The sequence below is a fragment of the Podarcis bocagei genome (assembly GCF_964188305.1).
Source record: "Podarcis bocagei genome assembly, chromosome: 4".
NCBI lineage: Eukaryota > Metazoa > Chordata > Lepidosauria > Squamata > Lacertidae > Podarcis > Podarcis bocagei.
The window spans coordinates 65871702-65888492 of NC_138128.1; the positions used below are offsets into that span (position 1 = coordinate 65871702).

Below are 16791 nucleotides of genomic sequence, written 5' to 3' on the forward strand. Positions count from 1 at the left end.
ATTTATCACATTTCTTTGTGCTTTAAGTGCCAACTTTAAAAAAAGGACTGAAAGAAGATGGAATCCTGTGGCATCCAATTAATGAAAGGGCCAAGAGGCAGAGCAATAGATTCCCACCATCACCTTCTGGCACTTGCCTCCAGAACCAACCTAATGCTACATTATCAGTCATCATTCAGAAGCATCAGCTTTTAAAAATTAAATGCAATTTTAAAAAGCCCCACGAAAGCCACAATAATATTTAAGAAATTTTATAAACCATTTAATCAAAAAAAATCAAAATCTTGTTTGTCAAGGGAGGTGATTTATATCATCTTAGTGGCACACAGACTATCTATGTTCCACCTCTATCATGTTAAGTTGAAGAGCTCCACCAGTTGGTTTTTGCACAAGTGCCTTCGCCCTTCCAAAGATAAGATTCCCCATGCCTACTGGGTCGTGCAAGATGAGCGTCACATGGGTCTTAAATCGAACACCCAATGCTACCATATCTCTATTCTCTCTTCCATTCTGTATATCTTGGATCTCATCCTTTGAACAAACGTTTCCTCTACGGCTTCTGCTTCCTTTCCACCAACCATTCACCACAAGATCCTGTTTACCCTTCAACAGCCACTATTTGAGACCCTGAATATTGTTCCACTCCAAATCTCATCATTCCTTTCCTCCACTTTTTGGAGTATCCCAGGTATAAGAAAATCCAGACTTAAGGAAAAGGAATAAAATAATAATAATAATAATAATAATAATAATAATAATAATAATAATAATAATAATTTGTTATTTATACCCCGCCCATCTGGCTGGGCTTCCCCAGCCACTCTGGGTGGCTTCCAAAAAAAATTTAAAATGCTGTAATACATCAAACATTAAGTGCAGGAAGGCAGTGATTTGGAGGAGAATGTCATATGGACAACAGAGAAATAATGAAGGAATAGGAAGCTTACACTAGCCACATTAGACAACAGTATGGTTCAGAAGTACCAGAAAACTGTGGCCGGAGACCATCTTGGCTATGAGATTTGGACAGCCCATTCCCTGCCTGCCCTGCAGGCCTTTTTCCACCTGGCCTGGGAGGCTGAGGCCTGATTCACTCCAGCTACAAAGGTTGAGACTGCTGAAGAGATGAGAGATGGTTTTGGCTGCCTCTTAGGGCAAACCCAGGTCATCAAACCGGAACTTCCACAGCTGCCACTTGCCATGAACAGTGGTTAGTAGCAACAGATGCAAATATGTTCTATGCTTATGATAATATTTTATTCTCTTGCTAATTATGCTGTTTTAAGAGTGCATTTTTATTTGCCTTCTAGTAAAGTTTTCTTTTGTAATGTTTAAGGGTGTTTTTTTTTTTTTGTTAACTCTGCTGTGTCAAATGTACATTCCGAAGTTGCTCTCTGTAATGTTTTAAATCTTTAAGATAATATTTTAGTTTCCTGGTAATTATGTTGCTTTGAATGTATACTTTATATTTTGACTTTCTTCAATAATGTTTTATTATGGATTGCTTTGTTTGGTGTTTAAAGGTAGGTTGTAAACGACAGATTTTTTTTCTTAACAATATAAAGCAGTATAGAAATGAAATGAATAATGATGATAATGATGAATAATTATTTATTAACTACCTAGTCTTCAATCTAAGGTCCAAGGGTGGGTCACAACATTAAAACACAAGATTAAAAACAATTAAAAACAACTTACAACCATAACTCCCCCCCCCCCGCTCAAAAAAAATTAAATGATACTAATGACTAAACATAAAGAAAATAATATGACATGTTAGTAAAACGTTTCCATGGAACTAGGGAAGGAAGGACAAAAATGCTTGGATAATGAAAATGCTAATTAATCTCAGTCAACTAAATACTATCTATCAAAAATATATTTCAACCCATTCCTCCTTTTGTCCTAGAATAGGAGCAGAATAGAAGCAAGAAGCAAGTTGGCAAGTCACTGCATGGCAAAAGTGCACAAACCACATCTAAATCTAATACTTTGGTTTGAAGCAACTTCCTATGAAAAAATCAACTGACTGCTGTGGATAATATGTCTTACGTTTGTTAATAGCTGATTTTTCCAGAGTCTAGCTTCCAGTTATACTGGAAAAGTCAACTACACTAAAAGCCAACTTTTTCAACATTTATCTTGCTCCTAATGAAGCCCAAACAGTAGCCAAGGTTTGTTCTATGGGTTACCACTTATGGTTTGTCTAGGGGAGATAAACCACAAGCCTGGATTCAGACATAATGCTAAGCCAAACCATGCATTAACTCGCAGCAGGGCAGCAGCAGGACCAAAGGAGCAAAGCAGCTGCAATCTCTCTGAGATCCAGCATGTTTGCTCATTTGTGCTAAGCCTTGGTTTGGCTTAGCATTACATGTTAACCAGATCTGTGTGTAGTTACAGAACACATTCATGTTACTAAAATATATCCTGCAATAGAGATTTTGTATATTAGTGTGACTCTGTTCTCAAATGATGAGGTCAGCCTCCAAGGGCCTCATTCCCTAAGACATGTCTAGCATTGGATTCTGAAGTAGGTTTAAGCACAAACGGACCAGTTCCTTTTGAAAACCTAGTATTTACTCTCACAATGGAACTTAGCTAAAATTATAGAACATTTAATATGTGGCCTGTAACTACAACAGGGTGATATTGGTTCTATTAGGTAACCTTTAGGCAGAACATTAGAGAGACATCTCTTGGATACTATTTTGCTACTGTCCCTGTTTACAGTGGGGAATTACCTCAGAACTATGTTAAGACGTGGGTGGCACTGTGGGTTAAACCACAGAGCCTAGGGCTTGCCGATCAGAAGATCAGCGGTTCGAATCCCCACAACGGGGTGAGCTCCCATTACTTGGTCCTTGCTCCTGCCAACCTAGCAGTTCAAAAGCACGACAAAGTGCAAGTAGATAAATAGGTACTGCTCTGGCGTGAAGGTAAATGCCATTTCCATGCGCTGCTCTGGTTCGCCAGAAGCGGCTTAGTCATGCTGGCCACATGACCCAGAAGCTGTATGCTGGCTCCCTAGGCCAATAAAGCGAGATGAGCGCCGCAACCCCAGAGTCGTCCGCGACTGGACCTAATGGTCAGGGGTCCCTTTACCTTTTATGTTAAGACAGAGATAGTCAATGTGATGTTGAACTACAGCTCTCAGCAACCCTGACAACTTGGCATTCTGCCTATGGTAGTGCCACAACATCTAGACATACCACAAAAGCTATACCACAAAAGCTACCCCCTAAGCAAGGGAAGAGTTAGGCCAGAAGGAATTTAATCATCAGCCATGTTTTTCCTTTAGTCACTGAAAACCATCATGCTGCAATATTCTGGTGAGAATAAACGTGTGCCTTTGAGCATATGCAGAATGCCCTTCACTAACCCATAAACAAGTATTGTAAAGCTACTGTTCTTGCCTTCCCAACATATGGTATTAGAGTTAAAGACCTGAACAGGGCATAATTCTCAGGCTGCTGAAACCCAAAATGTTTCACTACACTAAAAAAGGTACTGCATTGCACATGCAGGTCCTGCTTACTGAACACAATGCATTACCTGGAAATTTTTCATTTGGCAAGCCTTCACATAACATATCCACAATTTCTATTATTTCCTATGGAAATATTTCTAAAGCTGGATTTGCCTGCTCTTGTCCCCCCGCCCCCCAAGGGTTTGTTCCTGAAATGGCTGCAGCCAATCAGCAAAAGAGAGATAAAGTTTTTTATATACAGTATATAAAAAACCCTGATTTGTCCAATCTCTCCTGCTCTCTGATTTGTCTGATCTCGCTCTCCTTTTCCTCTCTCCATGGTTTCTTCTGGAAAATGGCTGCTGCCAACCAACAAAGTACGAACAAACAAGGAAGTAAGCAAGGAAGTCAGCTGTTTAGATAAGTGAACCTGCTGAGTGAGATTTGGGCATAATCCTTTAAGTGTGGATAACTGATCTTTCAGATAGCAAGCGTGCAGATAGTGGGACCTGCATATACTGGGCTAAGTGAATGAGGTGACATAGTAGAAAGACACTCCTATGCTTCACATAGAATCATAAAACTGTAGAGTTGGAAGGGACCCTGAGGGTTATCGAGTCATCCCCCCCTACAAAGCAGAAATCTCAACTAAAGCATCCATGACAAACAGTCATCTAACTTCTGCTTAAAAACCTCCAGGGAAGGACAGGGAGCATAGCTGTCAACGTTTCCCTTTTTTAAAGGGGAAATCCCCTTATTCCCCGCAAGAAAAGGGAGAAGTTTACAGCTATGACAGGGAGTTCATTCCACAGTCCTGTATTACTGGTTTTGGGAAAGGTTTTTAAGTTGGGATTACCAGCATGGCGTCCATGGGCACAACAACACCCATGAGGACTTCCTCTGGTACCTGCAAAGCCTCTGAGCCCTCTCCCACTCAGACCCCTATTTGTCGTGAGATGGCAAAGGTGACTATCCCCTTCCCCATGTTTGAAAAGTACAAGAAAATGAAGGAGAATTGTTCTTAATTATAATGTTTTACATGCAGCCTTTCAGCAAGTTATGCTCAAAGTGATGATGATGCCAGAACAATGGGCACTTCTACTTCGTCTGTTAGCTCTATTTGCTTTTCAAGAATCAGATGAGCAGCAGAATAGAAAGTGGAAAGACTGAGAAAGGATAAAGTATAAAGGGGGACAATCTGGAAAACTGGGAGCAGGAAAATGGTGCTCTGCAGGAGTCAGAGAAAGAGAGGTGAGACATGCATAAGAGATTCAACAAAACATCTTCTCAAAGCTGCATTTTTATTTTACACACCACCAATAATTACCATCAAATCTCAAATCACATCCATCTCCATTGATTGCATTGTCAAAAATCACAGATCTGTTATTTCCAGTACTGCCATGGGAACATGTATATAAGGCACAGATTATTATGGATCCTCATGATTTTATAAGGGATCTCCACAAAATCAGCATCTGATCAAATATTACCTCTGTGTCCATAGATGTGTTCTGTTATTTGTTTGTTTCACATTATAGTAGCAGTAGAGACTGATTAAATGTACATAGACTTTTCATCTATTTTTCCTTTCTCTTCACTGTATCCAAAAGACAAATATTTAAAAGCATATTGCGTATAGTCAAATTATATAAAATGCATTATAAGAAGATAAATGTAAACTTACTATTGAGAGCCATAATGTTATCTGTTCCTGGATGATGAAAATTTATACCCATACGACCTAAAAAATAGAACATTTTGGCATCATATTTTATGTTCAGTAGGCTACTTTTCAATGCTAGATTTCACAAATACATAAAAAATGGTAATGAAACTAGAAAAAGATTTGCTTTTTATATACTTCTCTATAAGAATGTTTAATAGTAATTATGCATTCTATTTGCTAAAGAAAAACGGAAGGGGAAGATCAGAGGAACTTTAAACACTGCCAATTTCACTTTATTAATTTAATTTAATGTAATATTTCAGTTCAGACTTACACTTTTTAAATTATTAACTTGACAGACCTATGTTAATCATTTAGTATTATTTTATCCCAACCAACCCCAAAGAAGTCCAGAGCAGCAAACAAAACAATAAATATTTATAAAAACAATATAAAGCATATATAGGGGGGGGGGGTTCTTATTGTAGCACATGCCACTTTTGGACTATCTTCAAGGGCAGTTACATGTAGAGCACACTGCAGTAGTCCAGACTGGAGTTTACTACAGCTTGAAGTACTGAGACCAAGCTATCACCATTTAGGAATGGCAACAGCTGACAAAGTAGCTTAAGCTGGGCATAAGCATTCCAAGTCACAGAACGTATTTGAGACTTCAGTGACAGATTGGAATCCATGAGTATTCCCAAACTATGAACCTGTGCCTGCAGAGGAAGTGCAACCCCTCCCAAAGCAGGTCATTCGGTTAATTATAAGACATAGGAACCAGCCACCCACAGCTCATCTGCCTTACTAAAACTGAGTTTTGGTTTATTGGCCTCCATCCAGTGCATCATGCTTCCAGGCACCACTCCAACACCTTCACAGCCTCTCCAGATTCAGATGGAATGGGAAGAGAGCTGTGGGTCATCAGCATACCAATAACACCATGATCCAAATACCCAGATGACAACTCCCAATCATTTCATAAATATCAGCATAGCTAAATAGCCCCAAAACTATGGGGCAGGGCAACAGACCCTTGATGCTACTTTCTGGTAGTGACCCCACAGACAGGAGCAGAACCTCTTTAACAGAGTGTCTCCCAAACCCCTGAGTTTTTGCAGAAGGACACCATGGAAAGCAGTGTCAAGTGTGCTGACAGCATGGTTGCATTGTTGCCATCTCTCTCTTGATAAAGGTGACAGCCATCAAACCAACCAGGGCTGTTCCACTGCTAAAATATTTATGTAATACTATAATATTAATTATTATATTGTTATTATTCTTCAACTATTCAATTCAATAATTTAAATTATTTAGTTATAGCAAGTAACTAACACCTTAAGCACAATCTTGAACCCTAGAATTGAAAGTATTTGTCCCTCTTCACTAGCTCAGCAAGAAAAAACTGCTGTTGAAAACTCTCACAGAAGCCCTCTTCAAGTGTTCCTTTTGACGCAATTACATTGCACTCAGGAGGAAGTGGGGAAAAGCACTCTCCTCCATCACCATCCCCTTCTGTGAGTTGGAGGGCAACTGTCTGCAGCACTCATTCACGTGGACTTCCCGTTGGTTCTAAATTCTGCAAGGAAGCCTACTCTACTTGTATAGGCTCCCTGCTGTAGACAGTCACCCTCCAACTCATGAAGGGAGATGACTGAAGGGAAAGGACAAGTATGGCAGGCCCCCATTTCCTCCTCAATGCAATGCTAATTGTGTGGAGAAAGGAACACCTGAAGAATTCTCATTATTTCAACCTATTGGATTGTTGCTTGTTACTGTCAACTCCAACTCTACTAAATCACTGGAAAGAAGACAACCCACAGATGTTCAGTGCCTGCTTAAAGGGATGCTGATAGTTCAGACAGAAATAAATCCCTTCTTCCATTATTCTGAAAAGAAGCATCCTTGAGGCACATAGCTTAGAATCACAGAATTGTAGAGTTGGAAGAGACCCCAAGAGTCATTTAGTCCAACCTGCTGCAATGCAGAAAATGCTTAGAGACCATCAAGATGTTAGTATAAAGAATCCTCTCTCTGCCTTGCTTCTGGCAACTTTTGTGACCCTCTTTGATTCACTAAAACTTGTGTAGTGATTGAAAGAGGACTGCAATAGCAGTATGCTGTATTTTTGCAAATTAAGAGACAGTTAAACCAGAATTTTTTTAGTTTGAATCTTGCCTACCATGAACTCAGCTGGTGTTTAATTTTGGTATGTTTGTAATTTTTACTGTTTTGGGTTTTTATTGTTTTATTGTGTTGTTTTGTTTTTATATAGGTTTTATTTTGTTTTAAGGGGAGGGGCCAGGGCTGCCTGGGAGTGGGTCCCAGCCAACAAAATGTCTGGGGCAGGTTCCAAGGAGGAGGGGGGTGCACTTGGACAACCGATCTCAGTGATCACGGGTAGGAGGAGGAGTTACGCTAAGACCAGACCATGTCCTTACCGAGGAGGCAGGTTTAGTCGTTATTTGAGGACTATCCCTGCTTCCAGGTCTGGTCTTGTCTGGACGGATACTGGAATCAGCAAGGGATACCCACATGACCTGAAGGTGCTGCTGTGCAATGCAAGGTCAATGATTCATAAGACCACTGCCATCCATGAGAGGACTTGACCTGGCATGTGTAACAGAAACTTGGTTGGATGAAGCAGATGGGCCTGTTATTGCTGCTGCAGTTTAAAAAATCTTAATAGAAGCCTCACTTGACATTGGAAGGAGAAAAAAGGCACCTTCACTGGAATTTGCTACCCACATTGTTTCATATTCATTCATGGGATATCCATTTCCAAGAACAAGCAAGTAAGTTATATACTGACTTCTCACTGTGGTATAGTAGGGTAGCCCTCTACCCAATATGCAATCACCCATTCCCCGAAGGGAGGCGTGCACACTACCCAAGCAAGAAACAGCATGTGAATACAATCTAATCTCTAGCTATGTCTGCAGAAGAATCCCATATGGCACACAAATGTCTGCCAAAATAGTTATCAGCATAATGACTGCAATAAAAGGTTACCCAACCATTTAAATTGTTTTATGGTTAGATATGAGTGAATAAATGAGCATGCTATGAATTATGGCTCTCAATGCATATTTAATCTCTCTCCTCCTTTCCTTTGCTGAGGCTGGAATTGTGCTATTCAACCAGATATAAAAATAGAATCAAGAGTGTGACATCTGGGGTGTGTGTATGTGTTCATTCAGTCACTCTGCCAGGTGCTGCCTGTGTGACATTTTGTCACCTGCCCTTTGCCTTCTATTTTTAAGTTTCTCTTGACAACTACCTTCCCAGAAAAGCAAAAATGTCAAATTGTATGAGCAGCCACGCATACTTGTTCTTACAATACTAAGAGCTCTAAATAGGAAAGTACACATGATAGTTTCGGTCTTCAGCTCCTTGAGTGAATAACTTAAAACTGAAATACTTCACATTAATTTTTGTTTGAGAAGTTGATCAGCAATAGAATTAGTAATTACTGCTGTTTCAAAAATATCTCAATAACATATAATATTAGTCAGCATTCTGTGTTTTAGTTTAGCTGTAACCAAGAATCTTAGCTTTTAGGGAGAAGACTACAGTAGTAATAACGTCTGACTGAAACTAATACAAATACAGCTGTGTTTTTTGGTTGATATTTTCAGTTTCAAGTTCAAAGTGGTTAAGGACAAAGTAAGTTTAAGTATACCAGTTGAAATGTTTGCATCATGTATGGTATTCAACTTGCAAATCATGACAGGGCAGTTATTGCCAACCCTGACTGGGTCAATAACACTTACTCTTCCCCTCATTCAACTTCTCTGGCTTTGGCGCTCCCTATTTTTCCGGCCAGGGACAAGGCACTGGTGGAGGAAAGGGGGGAGCGCACCACCCCCGGCACCATCGGGGAGGGTACCATCGTGGCTGTGTCCCGGACACCCGCTGCACACCCCCACCGTGCCAGGCGCCACACCCCCGCAGGCATGCACTGTGTGCCCCCGGGGACGCACACCACACCCCGGGACACGCACCACACCCCCATGGGTGGCATGCTACGCCCCCGGGACACGCACCAGCCACGCCCCCACCTGCTTTCCGCCCCCAGTGCTGGAGCATGCAGCTTCGCCACTGGGAGGTGGTGTGGGGACAGGATTTTCCTGACCAAGAAAGCATAGCAGAGAGCTGTGCCAACAGTGCCTGTATTCTCCCTCAGTGGTGGGCCTGCATGCAGTTACTTGGGGCAACTTTAATTCACCACAAGGCACGTGCTTAATTGCAACAAGTCTGAATCATTTATTTCCCACATTTCAGACAAAGGTCTGCCAAAGAGACTAACATCTGTTGGCAAAATGAGACACAAGCCCTGCTGTCATGCTTACAAGCTTAAAAAAGATAAAAAAGGGAAGTGATGTGAGAAGGTAGAGGAGGAAGATCCATTAGAAAATGCCAAAACGAAGTGCCGAGTTATAAGCAGCCATTTGTATCCAGTAGAGACCAGAACTTTTTTTTGCCAGTTTAAGATTTGAACATTTTATTATTCTCAGTAGCCCTACTTAAATCATTAGGTTTATTTCAAGAACTACTAGGGAACAAAATTGGATTTTTGAAAATGATTATAGTATCTGTATTAGCTGATGTCCTCTACTATAGAGTACATATTCTATTTTTTCTTTGACAAAGGTGTTGTTCAGATAGCAAAACTTCCTATGGCGAAAACTATGATTCAGTATAAGCATGGCCCAAGAGAAACTGCAGTATTAGCACTGTAAGTCCGACCATAGTTCTCCACTCCAGAGGCACTAAGGTAAGAGTGAACAATTTCATGTGCATCAAGTTTCTCATTATGTTTAACTTTAAGAGAACATAAGCAGTAATGATAAGATGGGTCAAATCCCACTTCTACTTTACTTGAAGGCTTCAAGCAGCTCAAAGCACAGGAGGAAGAAATAATTCATGCCAGTGTACAATGGTAGCAAAATAGCTGTTTGCTTTCTCTCATGTTGTTAAGCACGATTGAAAGACTGCAAATTCTTCAAAAATAAAAGAAAATAACAACATCTATCCGTCCACCTACTCCTAAAAAATGTTGTTTAGATATTAGCATGAATGAGTTACGCATACATTGCCTACCAGATTAAAAATATATATTCTGATTAAATCTATGGCAGAAGTACTGCATCTGAAATTTTATCAACAAGATAGTTCTAAACTTCTGCCGTCAACATGAAGGGTGCAGCCTTGAAAAACTCAAGATTTTGGAAATTAAATTGCTATGTTGACCAGTAATACTTCTATATATATTATAATTTAAATATTACTACTTATATTTTAAAGGAATCTATGTGGAATTTAAGTATATTTACAGTATATTTAAATAGAAAACTTTTTAATGGCTTAAATAAGGTATGCAAACTGGTTTTAAAAGGTGTACAATATTATATTGGACTTCAGATTCCCCATAGATAGGGAAGGTAAAACAACTTTGACTGCCTCAGAACTTGTATTTGGCTCACAGTACCTGAAAAAAACCCCAAAATATTTTAAAGTTCTAAGAGGTCATTCTTCTTCATAAATGAAATATTCTAAACAGAGAGACTTCAAACACACTTTATGTAAACATTATGTTGCAGCACACAATGCCCTCTTTAGTTTTTGCTTTTTAGCAGGCAATCCCAGCGGTACTGAGCCAAAAAGAGTTAGCAGCCAACTGTGTAATTCCAGCCACGTGACCTCAGCTGACTGGATTTGGGTTAGAGAACTCGTGCATTCCTACAGGAATACTGAATTTCATTCCCTTAACATTACATTTATCATGATGCACTTCAGCTGCCTGGTTCTCAATAATGCAGAGAACTACAATAAACAAGAATCACCAGCAGTGTCAATATTGGTGAGCAAAACAACTCCGTATTTTTCGCTCCATAAGATGCACCTGACTATAAGATGCACCTAGTTTTTAGAGGAGAGAAGCAAGAAAAAAATATATTCTGCGCAGAGCATGTAAATGGCTCTCGCTTTTTTTGCTTTAAACCCTTCCGTCCCTTCTCCTGCTGTGCAGCTCTCGCTGAAGCCAGCAGAGCAAGAGTGATAGCTGCGCAGTGCCTCTTCTTCTGCTGGCTTCCCAGCAAAGTGGGATGAGGGATGAAAGGGAGCTCTTACATGGAGCCCCTTCCGTCCCTCCTCCCGCTTCGCTGAAAAGCCAGCATAGCAAGCCCACACATGCTAGGCGCAGCTCTTTAGAGAGCGCACGGCTCCAGCAAGAGACTCCCACCTGCATTCGCTCCATAAGACACACACACATTTCCCCTTACTTTTTGGGGGGGAGGTGCGTCTTATGGAGCGAAAAATACGGTACATGACTCAGCGAAAATGAAAGTAAACATCACCAGACTTTTTAAAAAACATACATTTTACGACTCTATAGTTCATTAGAAAACCTATCTGCTACAGTTTAACAATAGTGATGGCTGGCAGACATTTGCATCTGTTCAGAGCAAAGGGCAATTTATAATGTGCCCACTGGACTAAGTAACAAAGCATACACATCAAGGACATGATACTCAGTTCCCCCACCCCACTTCACAAATGCAGATTCAGATATGGAACCAGTGGTCCACATGCTTCCATCAGCAGGTGGCCAATGATAATGATCAAGTCTTTTCTAATAAATAATTATAATTATTATGTTAAAAATCATAGTAAATACTGAATTGTTACTGTCTAAACTACCTATGTCATAACTGGTCAGTTTATGATAAGACCTTAATTGCTCTTCTCTGGCCTTTGGGATTATTAAGACACATATGGTGCTTGAATTAGGTTTGCCAAGCAGCTGGAGAAGACCTTTAGTTCCAGAAGAATAAAAGCTTCTATATGGTGATATATGTTATCATACAAAGCTGCTTCCTATGACTTCTAGGTCTTTAACACAACAGTTAAGAGACATGGGAAATTCATTTAACATAAGTTGCAGCAAAGATTCTGTCTCAGTATGTAAAGTTGACTAGTGGGAATTGTGTTCCAGAGAAGGCAACAGGCTCAGCAAGATCAGTGCTATACTCAGGCACAATTGTATAAAGAATAGAACCAGAAGTCAAGTCAGGAGGACACTTCATAAAAGAATAGGTGTTGAGAGCTTTTCACAGTGCCCAGTGGCAAGCTGACATTTTATCTGAAAAGACTTAATGGCTATGAAGCAGACCTTCCAAGATTCATTTATCTGACAGAAGGACAACTGAACTGGCTAGCACACATTCATATCGTCTATTTTCAAACACAATAGTTTATTTTAGCAGAAAGAGACCAGCATATTTTTACTGCACAAACTGCTACAGACTTTCCCCAAATGCCTCTTATTTCATCATAGTTTGATACCTTTGCTACGAAAATTCCAAAACATCTCAGATACTTGTTTAAGGTCCAGTTAGTAGGCCAATACTAAAGCCAGCCTTATTATTCAAATTATTTTTATCCCACCTTTCTACCAAAACTAGTCCTCCAATTCACAAGCCTGCACTGCACTTTTTCTTGCCTTTCTGCAACTGGTCTCTGTGAAAGACTCCCAAGCTAAAAGACCCCTTTAGAAAAGGATGGAATGTATATGCACAGGTTTTTATCAACTTTCCATGTTTCTTCAAACATGCATTTGCATTTTTATGCCTAATAGGGAGTACTGGAACACTGTATGTACAAATATCTACTGAGTTTGACATCATAACAGCCCATTAAAAGCTGCCTCAAGCATCTGGCACACATATATGCAAAGTAAATCAGTCCTTGAGACATAGAATACATCTCATGTTACCTCTGCAGAGACATGTCACATGGTTTTATTCAAGGACAAATAAGTGTATTGCAACTTCAGACTGAGTATTTAAATTAATTGTGATGTTACTTTTTCTAGTACTGCCTTTACAAGATACGTAGGAGAGCTGTTCGTTATGAAGTTTGTTATAACACAGCAGCACCTAGGCCATACTGCACCAGAGACAAAAGCAGGAATGGGAAACCTGTGGTCTTCTATATGTTGCTGGACTACAACACCCATCATCACTGGTCATGCTGGCTGGGGCTGATAGGAGGTTGAGTACAATACTCAAATCTTTCATATGTATGTCTGTGTCCACGGGAAACCATTTCCAGGGGTCTTTTTCTTGGCACACTTGCTGTCTATGTGCAGGAATGTTTTTTTTTTGTGGGGGCGCATTTCAGAGGCACAGGTGTGCTGTAAAGGTCTAAGTTCCCATTAAGCTCAGGTATATGTAGTTTTCTTCTGTAAGAAACCACCCCCCAGTTATTTCCTCAAAAAAAGAAGAAAGCTAGCCAATTGTTTTTAGAAACATACAGAAAGCACATAATGTTGAATAGAAAGAAAACAGGCCCACGTGGTGCCATTTGGGTGGCTGGTTTGTAAGAAAACAAAGAGAAGGTTAAAGCTACATCTTTCCAGTCTGAGGCCAACAAATGCAGCTGAAAGTTCCTCAAACTTGGCCTTCCAAACCTATCAGTCAAAGATGGGGGAGGGGTGGCATTCAAACACAAGAACTTACACTTGGATTCCCAAACTATACTTGAGTTATGTGAAATCACAGAAATACAGTAAATGTTTTCAAACAAGTTTATGCAAATATTGTGGGAAACAAGTGTAAATAAAACATTTGGTCAAAAAGGCATTGCAGGAATAGTTCACTTCAGCTGAACAAGTAATTCCAAAGCAGTGAATCCTTTTAACAGGATCTTTACTTGAGGCTTGCATTCTGAACTTCACTGGAATTAAAAGGCTGAAAGATGAAGACGCTTCACTGTTCTGAGTACCAGTTCCCATATTCACTTGCCCAGCCTTCAGCCTTCCTACAACCAACCTAAATTGATGATTTTGACCTCCAATATATCCTAGGTGTCCCATGGAGCTTGGAATGAATGCAAATCCATTTTCTGCTCCATCTGGACAGTTAAATACAAGATCAGTCTAGATCCCAGACAAACTGCTTGATCTCCAAAGTTTGATAAGCAATTAGATATTGCTCAAAATTTGTGCACTAAATATCTGTGATAATATTTCCCCCCCAACAAAATCCATTGCTCTCTGTTAAGTAATTCCTAAAAGCTATATGGCACATTTAGCTAAAGACTGGCGAGACTGATGTTGAAGTAGACATTAGTATGAATTATTAAACTAAAAGCTGCCCAAACCAGTCACTCACATAGTTTATGATGAGTGCTAGGAGTAGTTTAATCTTTATCACTGGAGCTGAAAGAACAGCCTGGTCTTCTCAGCTGAAGAGATATCAATATTTCATTATCTCAACCAAAGAAGTGATTTTTAAAAAATGTAATCGTTCTTTCCCCCTAATTCCAAACCATTTGAGATTTGTATCCACATTGGAAACATGATAATTATGGGTAGATATTTAAACAACCACTTGAAAATATTAGCAACCCATTTCATAACAGAATAACTGGATTATCAATTTTGTAGGTTTCATTGATTTAACAATAAGAAGTTGAAAGCCTAAGATCTTTTTGTAAAAGAAAAAAGTCCTCTAAAGAAATCATGATTATTTAGCATCCAGTTGCATCATTAACCACACTATATGCTTAATTAGCTAACTGAGATTTTTAAGCCAAAGAGTAGCATAAAACATATTAACAATTTGTTACTAGCAAAAAGTATAACATAAATGTTATTGCAGCAAAAAAAGCTGTTTTCTTTTAAAGTGAGTATGAACAGATGAATATTCCTAACCTGTAAAATGATTCCTCCACATTATATCAGCGAAACTCATTGGTGGGCCACTGGGAGGGTAGTGTTTACCTTTAAGAGGCTCATGATCAGTCCTTATCATATCCATTAATGAATTTTCCAAAGAGTGCAAGTTAAAAGTATCATAGGGCCGATTCCGGTCCTAGGAAAAAAACAAAAAATAAGAGGACCGTTACAATGTCATCACTAAATAATGCAAACACTTAACACTTTTCCCACTCACCACAAATTTATTGTAAAATTAGCATAATATGCAAAGCTCAATATGATAAGTCCTTCAGAACATTTTGAGTGCAGAACATGTAAAGAGAAAGATCCTCTTTTCTATAAATGCAACTGATCATGGCAAGTGTGAATGTTGCAAAAAAAGGACACAGTTTTAACTTGACAGCTTATTGAAGTGAGTAACCAGAAAGGTCTCAGAATGTCAGAATCAATGCTGGAATAAAACTATAATGAATGTTCCTCTTCTATTGCAACATTATCTGGAAGGAACCAAATCCACATCTAAGACAACGATTTCCACATATCCCTTCCATTTCCCCCACAGATTGAGAAATAAAGACATTAAGCCACAAAGACCAAGAACTAACAAGATGTACTGTAATTATTTCTGTTTATTTAGAGAGATTAAGAAATTGGCATCCAAATTATGTGAAGCATAATTTGCACTAAATAAATAAATAAATCTATTTTATACACCCTAGATCTAGAATAAAGCAAATTCTATGATCATATGAGTTTATGCAAGCTCTTGGATTTCTGCTGACGTGCCTTGCCTGTTGTTCCTCCCCCAAGCCTCATCAAACGTGCAAATAAATAAAAATCCTATTCCAGATGCCACTCTGACACTCAAGCGCAGCTTGGGGGTGGGGCAAAGTAGTCTGCAGAAGGCAGGAGTAGATAGAAAGGGTCTGTTCTGTGACTGGAACGTTGTAGTTCTTGAGATTCAAAGCTAAAATTCCCTTAAATTTGTTTTAATCCCATTGCTGTTCACATTAAGCTTGCTAGAAGGTAAATAATGTATCAGTACAAGGTGGATTTTTACATTTCCTGGTATCTTAATACGCAAAACTAAGAGATAGGGTAGCCAGGGCGAGGAGGAAATCAGCCTCGCTCAGAAACAGTGTTCCCTGAAAATTTTACCATTTGCACCCAATAAGAAGCTTCGCATTGCCTGCTTGCAAAAATAAGGCAATTATTCTGACACAAAACCCTTGGGCACAGCAAGATTGTGCAAACAACTTGATAACAGATAAAAGCAGTGAAGCACAGCAGAAGACTAAGCAGCACACAGTGGCCTCTCTAAAATCCTTGCCAGCTTCAGCTGATTTTTTTTTTTTTTAGTGTTAGCAAGCATTGCACAAAGAATCAATTATTAATCCATATCCAAGAGCCTTTTCATACTCTTTTTTTGAAGACCGTTTAAAATTAAGCTGATGACAACAAATACTGTCTCTTTCCTATGGAAGCTTCTATACTGATACTTTAAATTATGTTTTTACCCAAAAGAAATTTGGGAGGTGTAGCCCATATATACCCAGACCAACCTGTAACCAAAAAAATATTAGATGGCAACCTAATTCTCACAATAACCCTAAACACAGATCCATTTTAATTGACTTCCAAGTGTGTTCAAGCTGGTAGTAACCTAGCTCTCTTGACTGAGTGGAGCAGCAAAATATGTAGTCTCAGATAAAGTGTCCCTGGCACAGCCAAAATGTGACAATTGATTGCATTACACCACTGGAGAGAGAAAACCCATGAGTGGGCAGCAGAACTAAAAGTGGGCCTTGTTCACATGCATGATCCAGAGACAGTACACTTGTGCACACAAGGACTTGACACAGAGGGAGAGGAGAGTCCAGTAATTTCAGTGCCTCAGAAAATTTGCTTGCAAAATATTCTAAGTTT

The 16791-nt window shown here is 39.4% G+C and overlaps 1 protein-coding gene across 8 annotated transcripts in view; it reads right to left on the reverse strand.

The window, feature by feature from the left end:
• Positions 1–16791, reverse strand: part of CPEB3 (cytoplasmic polyadenylation element binding protein 3) — a 70505-nt gene that overhangs the window by 26714 nt on the left and 27000 nt on the right. For 4 of the 8 annotated variants that reach the window (XM_081192186.1, XM_081192187.1, XM_081192183.1 and 1 more), the window contains exons 3-4: positions 14860–15019; positions 5157–5213 (exon numbers count right to left, since the gene is read on the reverse strand). In XM_081192186.1, the coding sequence (XP_081048312.1) occupies positions 5157–5213; positions 14860–15019 (217 nt within the window). The remainder of the gene's footprint in view (positions 1–5156; positions 5214–14859; positions 15020–16791) is intronic. The other 4 variants (XM_081192184.1, XM_081192185.1, XM_081192189.1 and 1 more) reach the window with 2 other exon arrangements.